The 17,467-nt window shown below is 38.1% G+C and overlaps 1 protein-coding gene across 6 annotated transcripts in view; it reads left to right on the top strand.

Annotated features, from left to right (window-relative positions):
- Positions 1-17,467, top strand: part of FERMT2 (FERM domain containing kindlin 2) — an 86,169-nt gene that overhangs the window by 59,378 nt on the left and 9,324 nt on the right. For 3 of the 6 annotated variants that reach the window (XM_023255692.2, XM_023255693.2, XM_023255695.2), the window contains exons 5-11: positions 2,754-2,786; positions 3,127-3,352; positions 3,463-3,565; positions 5,040-5,147; positions 10,662-10,796; positions 11,646-11,695; positions 12,825-12,949. In XM_023255692.2, the coding sequence (XP_023111460.2) occupies positions 2,754-2,786; positions 3,127-3,352; positions 3,463-3,565; positions 5,040-5,147; positions 10,662-10,796; positions 11,646-11,695; positions 12,825-12,949 (780 nt within the window). The remainder of the gene's footprint in view (positions 1-2,753; positions 2,787-3,126; positions 3,353-3,462; positions 3,566-5,039; positions 5,148-10,661; positions 10,797-11,645; positions 11,696-12,824; positions 12,950-17,467) is intronic. The other 3 variants (XM_023255694.2, XM_023255696.2, XM_023255697.2) reach the window with 1 other exon arrangement.

The raw sequence follows: 17,467 nt of genomic DNA, 5'->3' as shown, positions 1-17,467 counted from the left end.
ATAATTTGGCTATTGTTGAGAGTGCTGCTATAAACATTGGGGTACAAGTAGCCCTATGCATCAGCACTCCTGTATCCCTTGGGTAAATTCCTAGCAGTGCTATTGCTGGGTCATAGGGTAGGTCTATTTTTAATTTTCTGAGGAACCTCCACACTGCTTTCCAGAGCGGTTGCACTTTAATTTACCTGAAATTTGTTTTCTAAGTATGGTATGAGATTGATATTTTGATGAGAAATTGTCTAAAATGTATTAAATTCTTTAGTACTCTCTTTTAAAAAAGAATGTATAAGAATATAATTTATAGTAACCAAGTTATGAGACAAATTCTAAAGTTACATAGAGTTTTTAATGTTTATAGTAAGTGGCCCTAAAATGTAGTGCTTGTTGAACTCTGTCTCCTCCTTACTGTTTTTGTTATCATACCACAAAATTCAGCAAACTCCCATTTTATTGCTGACTAAATATGTTGCTTCATCTTGCCCTGTAATAGCTTTCTGCTTCAAGTAAGTTTTGTTTATTTATTTTTTTCAAATATGTTTAAATCGGGCAATCAGGAATTACAGGGTAGTTGGGATTGTCACTGAACTGAGACTTAGAAGGAGTGTAAAATGCACATATATCCTCTGTCCCAGCAGTGTTGATAGAATTAGGAAATAGGTACAAACACAACTGTTGCAAGGCATTTGTTTGCAGTAGCAGTGGTGAAGTCAAAATTCTAAACAAATAAATGCACACCAATTGGAAATGGCTTAAATAAGTTATGGTGCCCAGGAGGCATTGTGTATAGCTTCAATCAGACTGGCTGATTTAGAGCTTGGCTCTGAAACTTAATAGCTTTTGACATTGGACAAGTTACCTAATCTCTCTGTGACTCCATTTGCTCCTCTAAAATGAGAATAATAGGATTGTTGGAAACACTAAATGAGTTATGACTGTGGAGTGCCTAACAGAATAAGAATAGGAACAACGAAGTGATCAAATATGAAGTGTAGAATATACAAAGTATAGGAAATTGAGCGGGAAGAGAATCGATTGGGTGGCTGATTCCATTAAATGTTGTGCGACTTAGGGGAATATATTTCGTTTTAGAAACTTCATGAAGAAAATTGTCAATTCTAACTTTAATTCTGAATCGTAATTACAGTCCATCATACTAGGAATGAATTTTCAATATTCTGACATTCCTAGTAAAGGGTTTATTTTGCTAGATCTTTGAAATACACAATGAGAAGATTTTGCCTAGAAGATAATGTTTTCCTATCCCTTATACATATATGCTCTAGCAGGATTATTCTTTGCCAAGCTGAGCTGGAGTAATGTTTTCAACCCCCCCCCCCCCGCCTTTTTTTTTAATGTTTCTTAATGTTTATTTATTTTTGATAGAGGGAGAGTGCAAGCAGGGGAGGGCAGAGAGAAAGGGGGACACAGAATCTGAAGTAGGCTCTAGGCTCTGAGCTGTCAGCACAGAGCCCGATGTGAGGCTTGAGATCATGAACCGTGAGATCATGACCTGAGCCGAAGTCGGACGCTCAACTGACTGAGCCACCCAGGCACCCGTTTTCAGCCCTTTTAATAAAAGTATGGGTGCCCAAGTAGTAACCCCTTCACAAAATGCCGTTGTAGTTTTAAAGTTCTAGCTTTTAAGGATATCACTCACTATTCCAGTGTTCTTTAAAGCTAAAAAGGAGAGTTGACAGCTTTCTTTGTTGCTTATTTAACAACATTTAGATTCCGCAAGTTGCTTTAGTCACTAACATTGAAGAATACCTACTGGGGACATCAAATCAGATACCCTGTGGCTAGCAAGATTTTTTTTTTTTTCCTTTGTGTTCTTTTCCTAGACTAGGTCATGACAACTACAAAAATCTCTAGCATGGTCACCAATTTTTCATAGGTAATTTTTTCTATCATTGTATTGGGGTGAGGTGGTAGGGAGGGATTGTTAGAGTGGAAAGGAAATTCCTAAACATATTCCTAAATTAGGTAAGGGAAACAGCCATTCTCTTTCCATCATCCATTAACAGTGTGATACTTATTTACACATTTTTTAATTACGAAGACAAAATATAATGAACAGAGTTAGGACTTCAAGGGGAGGTGCTTTTACTTAATGCCATTGTGAACTTTTTGTTTTTTAAGTCTTAATTTTATCTCCTTAATTTTTATAATTTAGATGATAGAGGATATATTGTCAGTTGATTTAATTCAAGTTTTTATTTATGTAGCCGCTACTTTGTGTCTGGCCTACTGAACACTGAGGAATTAGAAGATACAATATCCCTGCCTTCAGGGGCTTAATTATAAAATGTATCTTTGTTAGCAAAATTTCATCTACCCCTTTGCTTTAATACTTTATTTATAAATCTGTTGGAACCAGTTTGGCTGTTCAATAAGAAAACATTAACACAAAATTGTTCTCTTAATTTATGTGCATTTATTCAATTACATTGAGTTCTTAGAACAAGGTATGGATTTCAAAGGGTGATAAATGTGGATATGTTTGTCCCTGGACACTTAAGCACAATTTCATTCTTTTGATTGGACAAAAACATTTATTTTACAGTTAGGTTACAGTTTGTAAGATTCTTTACTCTTAAATTGATTTGAAATACTTAACTTTAGTTTATGATTCATATTAGGAAAAAATCTGTTGTGTTCTTTTTCCCATTTCCTTTTCCTTTTCATTCTTTGTTTCTGTCTTCTATTGTTGCCTTTCCTTTATCTTCTGAATTCCTTTCTTTCCTTTCCTATAGGCACTGATGTTCTTTACATTGGCCCTCTGAAAGGTGAGCCTTGCCACAATTAAAAACAAAAACTTGGTCTGTCTGCTTCAGCTATATCCTTAACTTGTCTTCCTTCTAATTCTCTTGAACTGATTTTTTCCCCCAGATTTTCTGCCAACTTAATTATATTCTTTTGACCTTGTTATTACATGTTCTAATGTTATACAAGTAGAGTTAAAGTTAATTTTACATGTTTTCAAGACAGGTAAAATAATGCACTAAGCTTTCCTTCCAGAATGAAGCTTTTGTTTCACAATTTGCTTTGTATCATCGTAGTATGTATTACTGAAAACTAAGATTCTGTGCTTCATACTTACTACCTGTTTTTCATGTTATTTATTAGGAAGTATATATTCAAGCCCAGGACTTTATAGTAAAACAATGACCCCCACTTATGACGCTCATGATGGAAGCCCCTTGTCACCAACTTCTGCTTGGTTCGGTGACAGTGCTTTGTCAGAAGGCAACCCTGGTATACTTGCTGTCAGTCAGCCAGTCACATCACCGGAAATCTTGGCAAAAATGTTCAAGCCCCAGGCTCTTCTTGACAAAGCAAAAATCAACCAAGGGTAAGTTTTAAAATGCAGATATGTTGAAGAATTTCTTTCTCCAGTGAGAGGTAGAGATACTTTATTAATCTTGTCTTGCTTTGTTCTAATGCCCTCGTTAATCTGTCCAGGTGGCTTGATTCCTCAAGATCTCTCATGGAACAGGATGTGAAGGAAAATGAGGCCTTGCTTCTCCGATTCAAGTATTACAGCTTTTTTGATTTGAATCCAAAGGTACCGAGGGTTTTAGAGGGATCTTCTTTTTTTTCTTTTTGTTTTGTTCATTTGGATGTTTGGTTTTTGCAGTTAGTGGGGTTAGGAATCATTTATATATAGCAAGTCTGAATAATATTAAAAGCCTAAGCTTTAGACAAAGGCATCTATATTTGAAATAATTCTATTGTGTTAGTAAGTCGGAAGCATAATTAAACCTTTTTCTTTTTTGTTAAAATAATTGAACTTTTGTTTGATTTGTATTTTTAAAAGCACTAGCTTGGTACTACAGAATTGGTAAAGTTAGTTTTAGGGTTGTTTTTGTTTTGTTTTGTTTTTTTAACACTTCTCTTCAGCTGTGCTTTTTGTAAAAGAAGATTTTTCTGAAATAGTACCTTTTAAATGACTTTCAGATTTCTAATTATAAATCAAAAGATGTTGCTTAAAAATTCTTTAAGCCTCCATTTCTTCCTATTTAATAGCCAAACCTTGTAATATGTTTTTAGTATCAAATGATTGTATCACTTTGCTTTTCCTAGAAGAGTTAAATTTGCTATGAAATCTCAAGTATTTTTCCCTAGAATACATATGGCACAGAGATTTGGATCTTTTGCTTCCTTATTTATCATCCTTGGGAGGAAGGGAACCTCTCTTGACTACCTCTCATCCTTTTCATGTCTAGATTAGTGTCTAGATTTTCATGTATATAGTTTTCATTTTTTATTATGTGCTTAAGTAATTCTTTATTGTAACTGTAAAATGTATATATTGGAACTATAAAAATAATTTTAGTCCCTTTTAGGTCATATCATGTCTCATTTTAGTAAAACCAAAGTTGTTTTAGGAACATAGTTACATTTGCTGGGGAAGGGGATGCTATGTATTGTTAAGACATTACTATTAATTTTTCTTAATGTAACTAAATGGATAATTCAGCAATATATAAATAAATCTTCTCCACAAGTACAAATATGTACTCTCTTATTTCAGATTCTTAAAATAATTGCTCTTTACAAGGAAGGACCTGACACTTTGTCTAAGCCTGCTTTTCCCTAGTGAATAAGATGTTCCCTAAAATAATTTACTCTCTGATTATAACATTTTAGTGTGGCAGGTTGCAGTACCAACACTGAAAAGCAGTCACTTTTACCCTTTAAATATCTTTCAAATCAGATTCATTTTCTTAAGAACTCTGGAATATCTGATGATTGTTTCCCTGTAAAATAACACAGAATCTATTTCTAATATTGGATAATAATGTTTTGGACATCTCAGTGTTATTTTTAATGGAAAATTAGATGTGGGTATATATAGACATGCTTAACCCTGTAAGTATCGTTCTCATTATTGAGTATTTGATACTAAATAAAAATCCCAGGAAAAAAATGTATATTAAAACTTTTTTTTCCAAGCGTTGAACGTGAATATTCAGTTTTCAAGTTATTTTATGTTAAAGGTGATGTATTACAAAAGGATTATGTCTCTTTTGCTGCAGTATGATGCAATCAGAATCAATCAGCTTTATGAGCAGGCCAAATGGGCTATTCTCCTAGAAGAAATTGAATGCACAGAAGAAGAAATGATGATGTTTGCAGCCCTGCAGGTAGTGGAGAGTATTGGTAAATGGGACTTCTCAATGGAAAGGATAGAGGATTCTTTTTAAATAGTAAAGTTGCATTGTAATTCCAGTAGCATTTTGATAGTGTTTGCTTTTTGCTGTGTTGAAAATGAATATACACTTAGAAGGCAAAGTAAATACATGAATTTAACTTTTTGTCTTTTCAGAGTTTAGTGGTATATACTTCAGCTGTTTTTTTTTGTATCCTATAGAAGAAAACTATTCTCCCACCCCAGATATATATTAGTTTAAAACTACCCCATTTTGCTTTAGAAATAAGATCTACATTGAAAATCCCATTTCTAAAATGAAGCTTATTACTTGCATAATTTCCTAAGTAGCTGGGGCTGATAATATTTTTTAAGTGGCTATAGCAAAAATAATACATTTTATTTATTTTTTTATATGAAATTTATTGACAAATTGGTTTCCATACAACACCCAGTGCTCATCCCAAAAGGTGCCCTCCTCAATACCCATCACCCACCCTGTCCTCCCTCCCACCCCCCATCAACCCTCAGTTTGTTCTCAGTTTTTAAGAGTCTCTTATGCTTTGGCTCTCTCGCACTCTAACCTCTTTTTTTTTTTTCCTTCCCCTCCCCCATGGGTTCCTGTTAAGTTTCTCAGGATCCACATAAGAGTGAAACCATATGGTATCTGTCTTTCTCTGTATGGCTTATTTCACTTAGCATCACACTTTCCAGTTCCATCCACGTTGCTACAAAAGGCCATATTTCATTTTTTCTCATTGCCACGTAGTATTCCATTGTGTATATAAACCACAATTTCTTTATCCATTCATCAGTTGATGGACATTTAGGCTCTTTCCATAATTTGGCTATTGTTGAGAGTGCTGCTATGAACATTGGGGTACAAGTGGCCCTATGCATCAGTACTCCTGTATCCCTTGGATAAATTCCTAGCAGTGCTATTGCTGGGTCATAGGGTAGGTCTAGTTTTAATTTTCTGAGGAACCTCCACACTGCTTTCCAGAGCGGCTGCACCAATTTGCATTCCCACCAACAGTGCAAGAGGGTTCCCATTGCTCCACATCCTCTCCAGCATCTATAGTCTCCTGATTTGTTCATTTTGGCGACTCTGACTGGCATGAGGTGATACCTGAGTGTGGTTTTGATATGTATTTCCCTGATGAGGAGCGACGCTGAACATCTTTTCATGTGCCTGTTGGCCATCCGGATGTCTTCTTTAGAGAAGTGTCTATTCATGTTTTCTCCCCATTTCTTCACTGGGTTATTTGTTTTTCGGGTGTGGAGTTTGGTGAGCTCTTTATAGATTTTGGATACTAGCCCTTTGTCCGATATGTCATTTGCGAATATCTTTTCCCATTCTGTTGGTTGCCTTTTAGTTTTGTTGGTTGTTTCCTTTGCTGTGCAGAAGCTTTTTATCTTCATAAGGTCCCAGTAATTCACTTTTGCTTTTAATTCCCTTGCCTTTGGGGATGTGTCGAGTAAGAGATTGCTACGGCTGAGGTCAGAGAGGTCTTTTCCTGCTTTCTCCTCTAGGGTTTTGATGGTTTCCTGTCTCACATTCAGGTCCTTTATCCATTTTGAGTTTATTTTTGTGAATGGTGTGAGAAAGTGGTCTAGTTTCAACCTTCTGCATGTTGCTGTCCAGTTCTCCCAGCACCATTTGTTAAAGAGGCTGTCTTTTTTCCATTGGATGGTCTTTCCTGCTTTGTCAAAAATGAGTTGGCCATACGTTTGTGGGTCTAGTTCTGGGGTTTCTATTCTATTCCATTGGTCTATGTGTCTGTTTTTGTGCCAAATAATACATTTTAAAGGTGATAAGTTTTAATGGACTACTGAAACAAAACATAAATTAGTTTTCAGAATGATAATCCTTAAGGTGTAGTTAGGGGCACCTGGGTGGCTCAGTCGGTTAAGTGTCTGACTCTTGATTTCAGCTCAGGTCATGATCTCACGGTTCATGAGATGGAGCTCCACTTCAGGCTCTGCGCTGACGGTGCGAGCCTCCTTGGGATTCTGTCTCTCCTTCTCTCTCTGTACTTCCCTTGCTCACAGGCACACGGCGCTCCCTCTCTCTCTCAAAACACACACATTTAAAAAAATTTTTTTTTAAGTAGGTAATGTTTTCCTTAGATTAAACCAGTGTTTTCTCAACTGTAGTTCTTGCATACCAACTTTTTAAGAATACAGTAGTGCTTGCATTTTCAAAAATTTCCCCCTTTAGTAAAATAACATTAGGGAGGCATCCACAGATCTGCCTTCTTAGAGACACTGGGATCCAGCTGACCACAGATTAGTCATTCTTACAGTTCACATAGTTGAATGAGGCTTTGGTGAATGTTCTCAGATTATGGTAGAATTCTGGTTTTGCCAGAAGTCCTGACAAAATTAGTGTTCTTTAAGTACAGGAAGCAAAGTTGACATTTACTTATTAAAAGCTTTCACTGTAAAAAGGATTTTATTTTCTTCTCTTTAGAACACAAATAAAAATGCTCCCAGTCTTCCAAATGCTTTTATGCATCCAGGAAGGTTTTCTGGTTAATACTTAAAAAATTGTCCTATTTACAATGGAAGAAAAGCTCATTTCTCCTTAGTTTATATGATAAAAGAAGGGAGTCGAAACAAAGCTTAAACAAGGAAAATCTTTGATGGCAGATAAATTAGTTTAGGTAGAGACTTGTTTAATCAGCTAGTTAAGAATCTTCTATTGTGTTTTTGGATAATTCAGACTATCTGAAGAATTTCGTGAATTAAATTCTGGAGTAATTTTGTTCAAAGTATCTCACTTGGTTTATAGTTTTCTACCTACATCTTTCTCACTTAGAATATAGGCTTATAATTTTCTAGTGACGGTTTTGCCAATGACAGAAGAGTAGTGCATATAAAATGTATATGGGGAAAATCACAGACTTTTATTATATAGTATTTATCTTTTTATTATAAAAATAATGCACTTTTTAAAAAACCAACAGATACAGACGTACCTATGAGCGCATAGTAGGTGCTGAAAAAAATTTGCTGAGTGAGAATATAGTTGACCCTTGAACAACACAGGCTCGAACTGCTTGGGTCCACTTATGTGCAGATTTTCTTCGATAAATACATTCCAGTAAATGTATTTTCCTTACATTTTTTTCTCTAACTTTATTGTAAGAATAAGTATATACATAGATAACATACAAAATATATGTTAATTGTTTCTTATTGATAAAGTTCTGGTCAAGAGCAGACTATTATTAGTAAGGTTTTGGGAGAGTCAGTGCCCCTAGCCTCCATGTTGTCCAAGGGTCAGATAGACACACACAGTTGTATTTTCACAGAAATAGGATCATTTCATAGCTTTCCCTCACCCAGTGTACAGTAGACAGTCCATTTTAGTGCAGTAGAAAACACTTCAAGACCTGAATTTTAATTTGTGGACACAATGTCCCAAAGCATCGTTCTCCTGAACCGTTTTAGAATCTAGATTTATTATTATTTTTTTATGTTTATTTTTGAGAGAGGGAGGGGGAGAGAAAGAGGGAGACACAGAATCTGAAGCAGGCTCCAAGCTGTCAGCACAGAGCCCAGCCTGGGGCTCGAACCTACAAACCGTGAGATTATGACATGAGTCAAAGTCGGACACTTAACTGATTAAGCCACCGAGGTGCCCCTAGAATCTAGATTCTATAAGAGAATTTTGGACTACAAATCCTGAGTTCTTAGAAGCCTTCCCAGAAACTGAACCAAAGGCTCTAAGAATCCATCAAGTACAGAAGGGGGAAACTTTGAAAAAATGGGAAAGAAATGCCTATTCTTTTTATTTTAGACAGTCTGCACTCTGAACTTGGGGCTTCTGGTTCCCTGTGTAACGTAAATCTACAATAGTAAAAGGAAACAAAGTAAGGAGGAGTGGATCAAAAACAGAAAGGTTAATAACACTGTTTTTAAAGTATTTGGGTCCGAGTCTGTATTGTAACATTTAAAAGATAACCGATGCACCTCTGAAAGCAAAGCTGGGGTTTTATGACCATTCCCATTCATAGCCAGGGTTTCTCCAGTATAACTTAAAAGGACTTTCTGCATCAGAATCACCTAAGTCACTTAATAAAAATGCAGATTCTGGGCTGGACTCCAGATTTGCTAAATTAAAATCTCTGTGGGGTGAACCTAAGAATATGTATTTTTAACCAACTCTCTTGATGATTCTTAATGTTACCGACATTTGAGGCAACTTCCTGAGGGCCTCAACCTACAACATTCTCCATGATTTGTGAACATGGAAGTTTCTATCACTGGAGGGATCTCATTTCAGCACAGCTGAAGGTATAGCCAGAGACTATTCATTATCAATTCACTAATCTTAAAATACAGAGGAACACTGACAGTTGGCCTCAGATTAGTTCATTCAGTGTTCCCATGAATAGATCCTATTCAATGAATGAATACTTTAGAAATTTGGAGTGCTACTTAATGCTTTGAAAGGAAACTGATTAGGGGCACCTCAGTGGCTCAGTCGGTTAAGTGTCAACTCTTGATTTCAGCTCAGGTCTTGATCTCATGATTCATGGTTCAAGCCCTAGTTCATGGGTTCAAGCCCCACATCGGGTTCTGCGTTGACATCGTGCAGCCTGCTGGAGATTCTGTCTTCCTCTCTCTGCTCCTCCCCTGCTCGTGCTCACACACGCACGTTCTCTCTCTCTCAAAATAAATAAACTTAAAAAAAAAAAAAAAAGAGAGGTAACTGATTAAATGATTCAAAAGTTCTACTTACCTTTGTGTGAAACCTCTGTAAGGTTTAGCATCAGAATCTAATAGATTATTAATATTTGTTCTAAGTGACTGACCTAAATATATTTAAAATCATTACTAGTTTTTCTTTATGCAAAGATTTTTCTAGCTGCATAAGGAGTATTTACCACTACTCTGGTATATATACACAAATATGCATGTGTGTGTGTTCACATATAAATGTAATCCATCTTATCGTTGTTACGTAACTGAGATATAAACATCATCTTCCTCTGATCATGTTTTCAGCAGTGAATTGAGGCTGGGGGGCCTGGGGAAGAAGGGCTTTAGCTTTCAACTCATTTTCTTCTGCAGGGTAATAATAGTAACACAAGGTAATCAATGTTAATATATTTTTACAAAACACCTGATGCATATTCTGTTAATTCATTCAGTATTCATTGGTTCTAGGACCTGTTCTAGACACAAGGAATACTGCAGTGGGGAGAAAAGAGTAAAAAATCTCTGCTCATGTGGAGCTTAGTGGACAACCTGTTAACTCTAAGTCCTAGGGCTTCCCAAACTAAATCATTTTTGTATATCCTGGATAAATATTTATTGGGATGTTTAGGACACTGATTGTAGGTGCACTGCCATTTATTTTCCTACTCTAGTTCTTGGACACTATATCTTTTCAAGTTAGGTGATGAAAAGCTTTCAATATAGATGCGAATAGTGATCTCATTTTAAAGTTTTACTAGTTAGAACAGACATTTAAATAAAATATCATTTCTGTTTTCAGTATCACATCAATAAGCTGTCAATCATGACATCAGAGAATCATTTGAACAACAGTGACAAAGAAGTAGACGAAGTTGATGCTGCTCTTTCAGACCTGGAGATCACTTTGGAAGGAGGGAAAACATCAACAATTTTGGTATGGTGAATCTTTTTCCCTACTAGTTTAGTTTGAATTCTTACCTTTTTGTGGATTTAATGCTTTAGAGAACACAGGTGTTGACTTACCAGAAACTTTCAGGGAAAAATTTTAAATTAATATTCTAGTTTCTAGGATACAGTAAAGATAGATCTTGAGATATCTGCACGTTCTCTCACAAGCAGTGGAAGAACATTTCTGCAGAGTAAAAGGTAGAGTGAAGTCATGGTAACATCCATTCAGTGAGCTTCACATTTAAAAAAGAGAAAAGCAGATCTTCGGAAAAATTTTAAATGCTAAGTTTAGTTTTAAAGCTTAGGAATTAGCTGTTACAGAAGAAACACTGACCTAAGGGCTGTTAGGATTTTATAAAATTTTCATGTGCAGATGTAAACAATTTTAGCTGAATTAGAATAATATGTTCTTATAGGTTATATGAACTGCCATTTTGATCACATTTTTTATTAGCTTTGTATGCCACTTAAAAATGACTTTGTGGAGTGCCTGGGTGGCTCAGTTGGTTAGACTTTTGGTTTCAGCTCTGTCATGATCTCATGGTTCATAGGATTGAGCCTCACATTGGGGTCTGCGCTGACAGCGTGGAGCCTGCTTGGGATATTCATTCTCTCTCTCTCTCTCTCTCTCTCTCTCTCTCACAAAACAAACTTTAAAAAAAATGGCTTTGTACATATGACCATACATTATGATTGTACTTTTAAAACCTTAATAATCTGTATGTTATGTAATTTTGTTTATTGAATAAACTGATACTTGATGGCAGATACTAAATATTAGAGTTTCAAATTTCAAGAAAAATCAGAAAAAAAAATGATTTAATTCTTTCCCTAGGGTGACATCACTTCTATTCCTGAACTTGCTGACTATATTAAAGTTTTTAAGTAAGTACAAAAGGGGAGGAATTCCAAATATTAATGAATGGCAAGTATCAATTTTGTAGTCACATTCATGTTGGAATTTACTTTAGCATATGCATTATGAATTATGAGAGAAAATAACCATCTTTACCAAATTAAAATTGCAGTACTCATGAGTTGTTTTATCTGATAAACATTTTTCTTAAAGGGGAAAAGCAAAGATTATGTAACCTAGATTGCATCATGTAGACTGAAACATACAGTGGCATTTTAGTATAAAACATCCCCTCCGGGTGAAAGCAGGACATAATGAACTATTATTGCCAGCAGTTATTTCCTTGTTCAGAGCCCCAGATTCTATTGAATTTTATTCATTTGTTCAAGGCATATTTTATAATAAGGTTTTTGTGTATCTTATCTAGACTTTTATCAATCTGGGTACAGTCCACAGAATCTAGGCATTAAAGCAGAAAAGGGAGAAAGGAGAGGAGGTGATATGGAATAGAAGGTGTGAAGTCATTATGGAATAAGCCATTTACTGTAGCTAAACATATAACAGCTTACCGTATGGAAAGTTTCTAAGATAAGGGCATGATTTCAGATGCCGCTCCCTACCCCCTTTCTTCTCGCATTTCACACCTTTACTTACCCACTCTCTGTCATGATTACTGTCATCTTCGTGTTGGCCTTGGGTGGCAAATTGAAGCACCATTCAGTTACACCCTGAGAGAGACCGGTACCCTCATTCAGAGAGGCTCCAAAGGCAGCCTTGCACACACTCAGGAATCTGCTGGTGATTATAGGACCTAGGAGCTTTCCGATTGGTGACATTTACTTCACCTTTTGTTTCTTGTCCTTTCCCTGTGACCTGCTAGTGTTAGAGATGGCTACCACTGACAGAAATACTAGATTGTTGGCCCTCCTTTCTCCTCTACCCATTCACTGTTTGAGATCTTCCTGAGTAGATTGATCGAGAGGGAACAAATCCAATAACAGCAACATTGAATATAACATGCTGGCCCAAGGGAACTTAGTTGAATATATGTAGAACTTGGCCTCAGACTTTTAATGTTTTGAAACTTTGCTGCTAAAACATACTGTTGATAAAGTTATTTCAAAAGTGGTTTTTCTCTTAATTCTGTTTGACATGTAGGCCAAAAAAACTGACTCTAAAAGGTTACAAGCAATATTGGTGCACCTTTAAAGATACGTCTATTTCTTGCTATAAGAGCAAAGAAGAATCCAGTGGCACACCAGCTCATCAGATGAACCTAAGAGGTAAGGAAAGCCTTGGAGTGACCAGTGTTGATGGAGAAACTTTCTGTTGGCTAACAGTCAATAAACTTTGCTTTGCAGGGTGGGGCAGGGGTGTGTTTCTCAGCAGATACATTACTCCTTTATGGTACTTTTTTAGGTCTAGATTCTTTTTTTTGGTACATAGTTTTTGTCACAATTTTAAGCATTCCATTTCCCACAGATATTTCGTTGTAATCTCTTTGTACAGTCTTCATTGGAAGTGATTCCACTTTTCTTCTCGTCAAGTAAATCTGTGGTGCCTCTTTTCTCATCCTCAGCATTAGGTCATTCAGGTTTTCTTCATTCTCATCCGTGTTGTAGTCCTCTCCCGTTTTTGCTGGCTTTTCCCTTCCTCATCAGCATCCTACTCTTCTTCCTGACTTTCACTGATGATAAGCTGGTCCCCCTCACGACCCCCAGTCTCTCTTTGGCTCCGCAATGGGGCAGCAGGCACCTATGGGGTTTGGCCAACTTCTTAACCCTCCCACAACACCTCTTCCTGAACATTTTCGTTCGACACTCTGCTCTCAGTTTGGCTCCTGGGGTAGCCCCAGGATACCCCTCTGAGGCTCCTCCTCGTCAGCAACCTGAATCTCTTTGGTTTCCTCTTGTCTCTTCAAATCCAAAGCTGTCACCAAGGGGCTGGTATTTGAGGCACATGTTATTGGACATGTTTCTACTCCCTTGTGGCAACCTTGTTTGCTGTGGCCTGAGTTGCTCCTGGCTGAGGACTCAGAGCTACTGGCTTTGGTCTTTTTTTTTTCCATTTCACTCCCCACTTGGGTGACTTCTTTGGTTCTTCACACTGCTCCTTCACTCCTTTTATCTGACTGATGCAGTGGTTCAGGCAGAAGGAGAATTTCCTGTCCAGGTTGGTCTGGTTCTTCTACGGCTAGAGGACATCTTGCTGCCTCCTGCCATGATTTTTCTGCAGGGTGTTGCAGATTGTTGATCACCGCTTCACTTATAGGGATATTCACTAAAACCATTTGGCTCACTTCCAGCGAGAACTGCTCTCCTGTGTGCCCACACCACACTCCCTGCACCCTTGGCACCAGCATGCTTGGTGGATTGTCATCTCACTGTTCCACACTCTTACAGCAAAGGCTAGAAAACTAAAATACATTTTCTGGACTTGTTTGCAGTGAGATTTTTATTCCAATCAGATGCATTCATGTAAGACTTCAATTCCCAACTAAGTTAAGGGGTTGGAGAGGCAGAATTGAGAAAGGAGCATGGTGTTTCCAGGCTATGGAGCTGCGGGGTAGCCTCCTGGTTTTGCGGCCTGTTGGTTGCAGTTCCCTCCCTTGGCAGGCTAGTTGTTCAAGAAGTTCATTCCTATCGGCCCAACCCGTTTCTCCTCTGGGTTACATTTTGCATGTACATTTATCATTATATGTAAAGCAATATGCCTTTCTAACTAAAAATGTCCATATTTGGACAAAAGTACCCAAGAAGGGGGCCCCTGACTCATTCACAGAAATTATTCTCAAAATATTGTATTTATTGCTTAAAATATAAAGGTGGTTTCCCTGATCTATAGTCTTCATTTTCTTTTCTACATAGTACATTAGGATATTTTTAGTATATTTCAACGAAATGTCCAAATCTCTGCTCTGTGTTCTGCTCACTAGTTATCTGAACTGTTGTTTTAAAAAAAGGAAACCCGGGGCGCCTGGGTGGCGCAGTCGGTTAAGCGTCCGACTTCAGCCAGGTCACGATCTCGCGGTCCGTGGGTTCGAGCCCCGCGTCGGGCTCTGGGCTGATGGCTCAGAGCCTGGAGCCTGTTTCCGATTCTGTGTCTCCCTCTCTCTCTGCCCCTCCCCCATTCATGCTCTGTCTCTCTCTGTCCCAAAAATAAATAAACGTTGAAAAAAAAAAATTTAAAAAAAAAAAAGGAAACCCCTGACCTGGGTAGAAGATTGCTCTGCCCATGTGTTAGAATACTGTAATTTTCCTAAAACTTTGAATCAGGCTAACTGCCTTTCTCTCCAAGACCCATGAGTTAACTTTTGGGTCTCTTTTGTTATTTGTTACTTTTAGAATCTGTTGCAGCTCTTGTTCCTGCTTCTGTCCTCAGCTGCCCAGGACCAGCCCAGATGATCTGCTCTTGATTTAGAGACAAGATCTGTCTTCCGGCCCCTGCTTTCTCTGACCGTGTTACATCCCTAACCTTCCCCCCTGCATGACTGAGAAGTCAAGTCCTAGTATGGAAAATGGCTTACAGTGTGCTGTCATCCTACCTTTTCCATGTCCTCCCAAAAGAGCATCTTCCCACACATCACATTAATGAAGATATCACTAGCCTAAAAAATCAAGTGGCTTACTTCCTGTTCTGCTACTAAATAAGCCCTATGATTTTAGAAAAATAGCCCATTTGGACCTCAGTACCTTCCTCTAAGAAATGAGAGTGTTCTCCATGCCTTTGGACTTTGGACTTTGGACTAGATGTTTGTTCTCTAAGGCCTTTGGAGATCTAAAATGAAAAGTTCTAAAAACAAATTCAGTTCAAATACTGATTGAATTCCTGTGCCCCAGCTGTGCTAGATCCTGGAGACAGGAGCAGGAACAGGTTACAGACCCACCCCTCTGGGTGTTTAGAGTATTTGGGAGATAAACAGTGACAATTTGGGCAATGAATAGTACTTTAAAAAGTAACAGGTCCAAGGAGGAGCAAAGATAAGGGTGTGTGCTGTCTCAGTGTTCAGCGATGGTGGGGAATATCCTGGCAGAAATCATGCCAGAGTTAGATCCAGTGTCTAACTCAAGGCCCATGGAAGGAAGGAGAATTGGTAAAAACCTTGTGGCAGAGACTGGTATGCAGAAATTCCTGGAGAAAAGCATCAGCAACCACAGGGGGTTTTGGGCTGTTGGAATGTAGAGTTCAAGGCAGAGGATGAATGCTTCCTAGTGGCTATTGAATCTGATTTCTGCATAGATGAGGGACAACAGCTGAAGAAATCGGCGTGTTTTGGAGGATAAAAATGTTAGGGATTGTTTTTTAAACTGGCAGCAATGAAGTGTCACTGAGAAAGTATTAACATGAAAATAACAGGATCCATCCTATTTATATTGGCTACAGTATAGAGGAATAATTTTAGAACAGTGACAATGATCCAGATTAAGGTGATCAATATGGATGGAGAAAAGGGTTCAAGTTCAGAAGATCCTGAGAAAGCCCAGTCAGCAAGCATCCTGAGTGATTGATTTGGGAGAGGCTCATGGGGAGGGACTTATTTCTGGCTCATACAAGTTGGATGGATAGAGTTGAGAATATAGAAGAGTTTATTTCGGGGAGAAGGACAGTGAGTTTAATTTTGGGTTGTTTTAAATTTGAGGTGCCTGTGGGATAGCTGTTGGAGGTAACTTGTAGGCCACTGGATCATGGGAGATCCACACTGCAGATACTTATGGTATCAGTTTTAGCGTTAATGATAAATGGCAGCCATTAGAATGGTTGTCTATAATATGAAAAGGCTAAGAACAGAACCCTGCAGAACACCTGTGTTTGAGATACAGGGCAGATTAGAGGAAGGGAAACAAAAAATGCTTACGGAGACCATGGAAATGAGACATGGTGGGAACTAAGATAAAAGTTGCTTCAAAAAGGACAGCGTAATCACTGGCATCAAATACTACAGAAAAGTAAGATAAAGACTGTGAAGCCGACATAGCATTTAGCCACATTGGAGGTGGTTGGTGGCCTTGATGCCGAACAGATTGGAGCGGATTTCAGTGGCCTTTTGAGTATGGGCGCCAAAGTACAGTCATTGAGAAGTAAATAGGAAACAAAGATAGTTTTTTGATGAACCTTACCTGTAATAAGGAGGGAGGAAAGAGGGCAGTAACAGCAGAGAGAGGTATAAGGTGGAGGAGGAAGGCATTTTGTTTCAAGATTGGAGAGACTCAAGGAAGTGAAATGCTGATGGAAACATCACACTAGAAATAGAGAAGTAGTGTCTGGGAGAGGAAGAGGATCTCTGTGATGGAGCAAGGTTCCTGGGATGGCAGAAAACAGCCCACTTGGGATCAGAGAGATGCCATCCCACTGTGGGAGTGAGGGCAGCAAGCTTTATCGGCTGTGGTGGTAGGAAGCTGTGTGACTACTTCTCATGGCTTTCTTGGAAAAAAGATATGAAGTTGTCCCCTGAGAGTGAGCGGTATCGGAGGCCTGAGAAGATTTGAGATAAACATTGTTGAGAGTGTCTGAAAACACAGGATGCAAGTGTTGAGGGCCAGGTAGAGTTTGGGAATCCATGAATTTCTGGTGAAACCTATCTGCTTGGTTTTGTGGTTTTTCTCCCCCTCCCCTCCTTAGAGTGCTCAGCAGCCTATTATAGGCAAGTAAAAGCGAGGTGGTTGGATGGAGCCAGGGTTAAGGTCTTGGTTAATGTGTATTAATGGAAATACGGTGAGTCTAGGGAGTTGGATGTGATAGCTGGTGAATGGTGTCCAGGCTGGACTCAGGAAAAGGAAGAAGTGAAAACATGATGGGGAGAA

Source organism: Felis catus, chromosome B3 (assembly GCF_018350175.1).
Source record: "Felis catus isolate Fca126 chromosome B3, F.catus_Fca126_mat1.0, whole genome shotgun sequence".
NCBI lineage: Eukaryota > Metazoa > Chordata > Mammalia > Carnivora > Felidae > Felis > Felis catus.
Note: the sequence above shows the minus strand (reverse complement) of the source record. Positions and strands in the feature narration are given on the sequence as shown.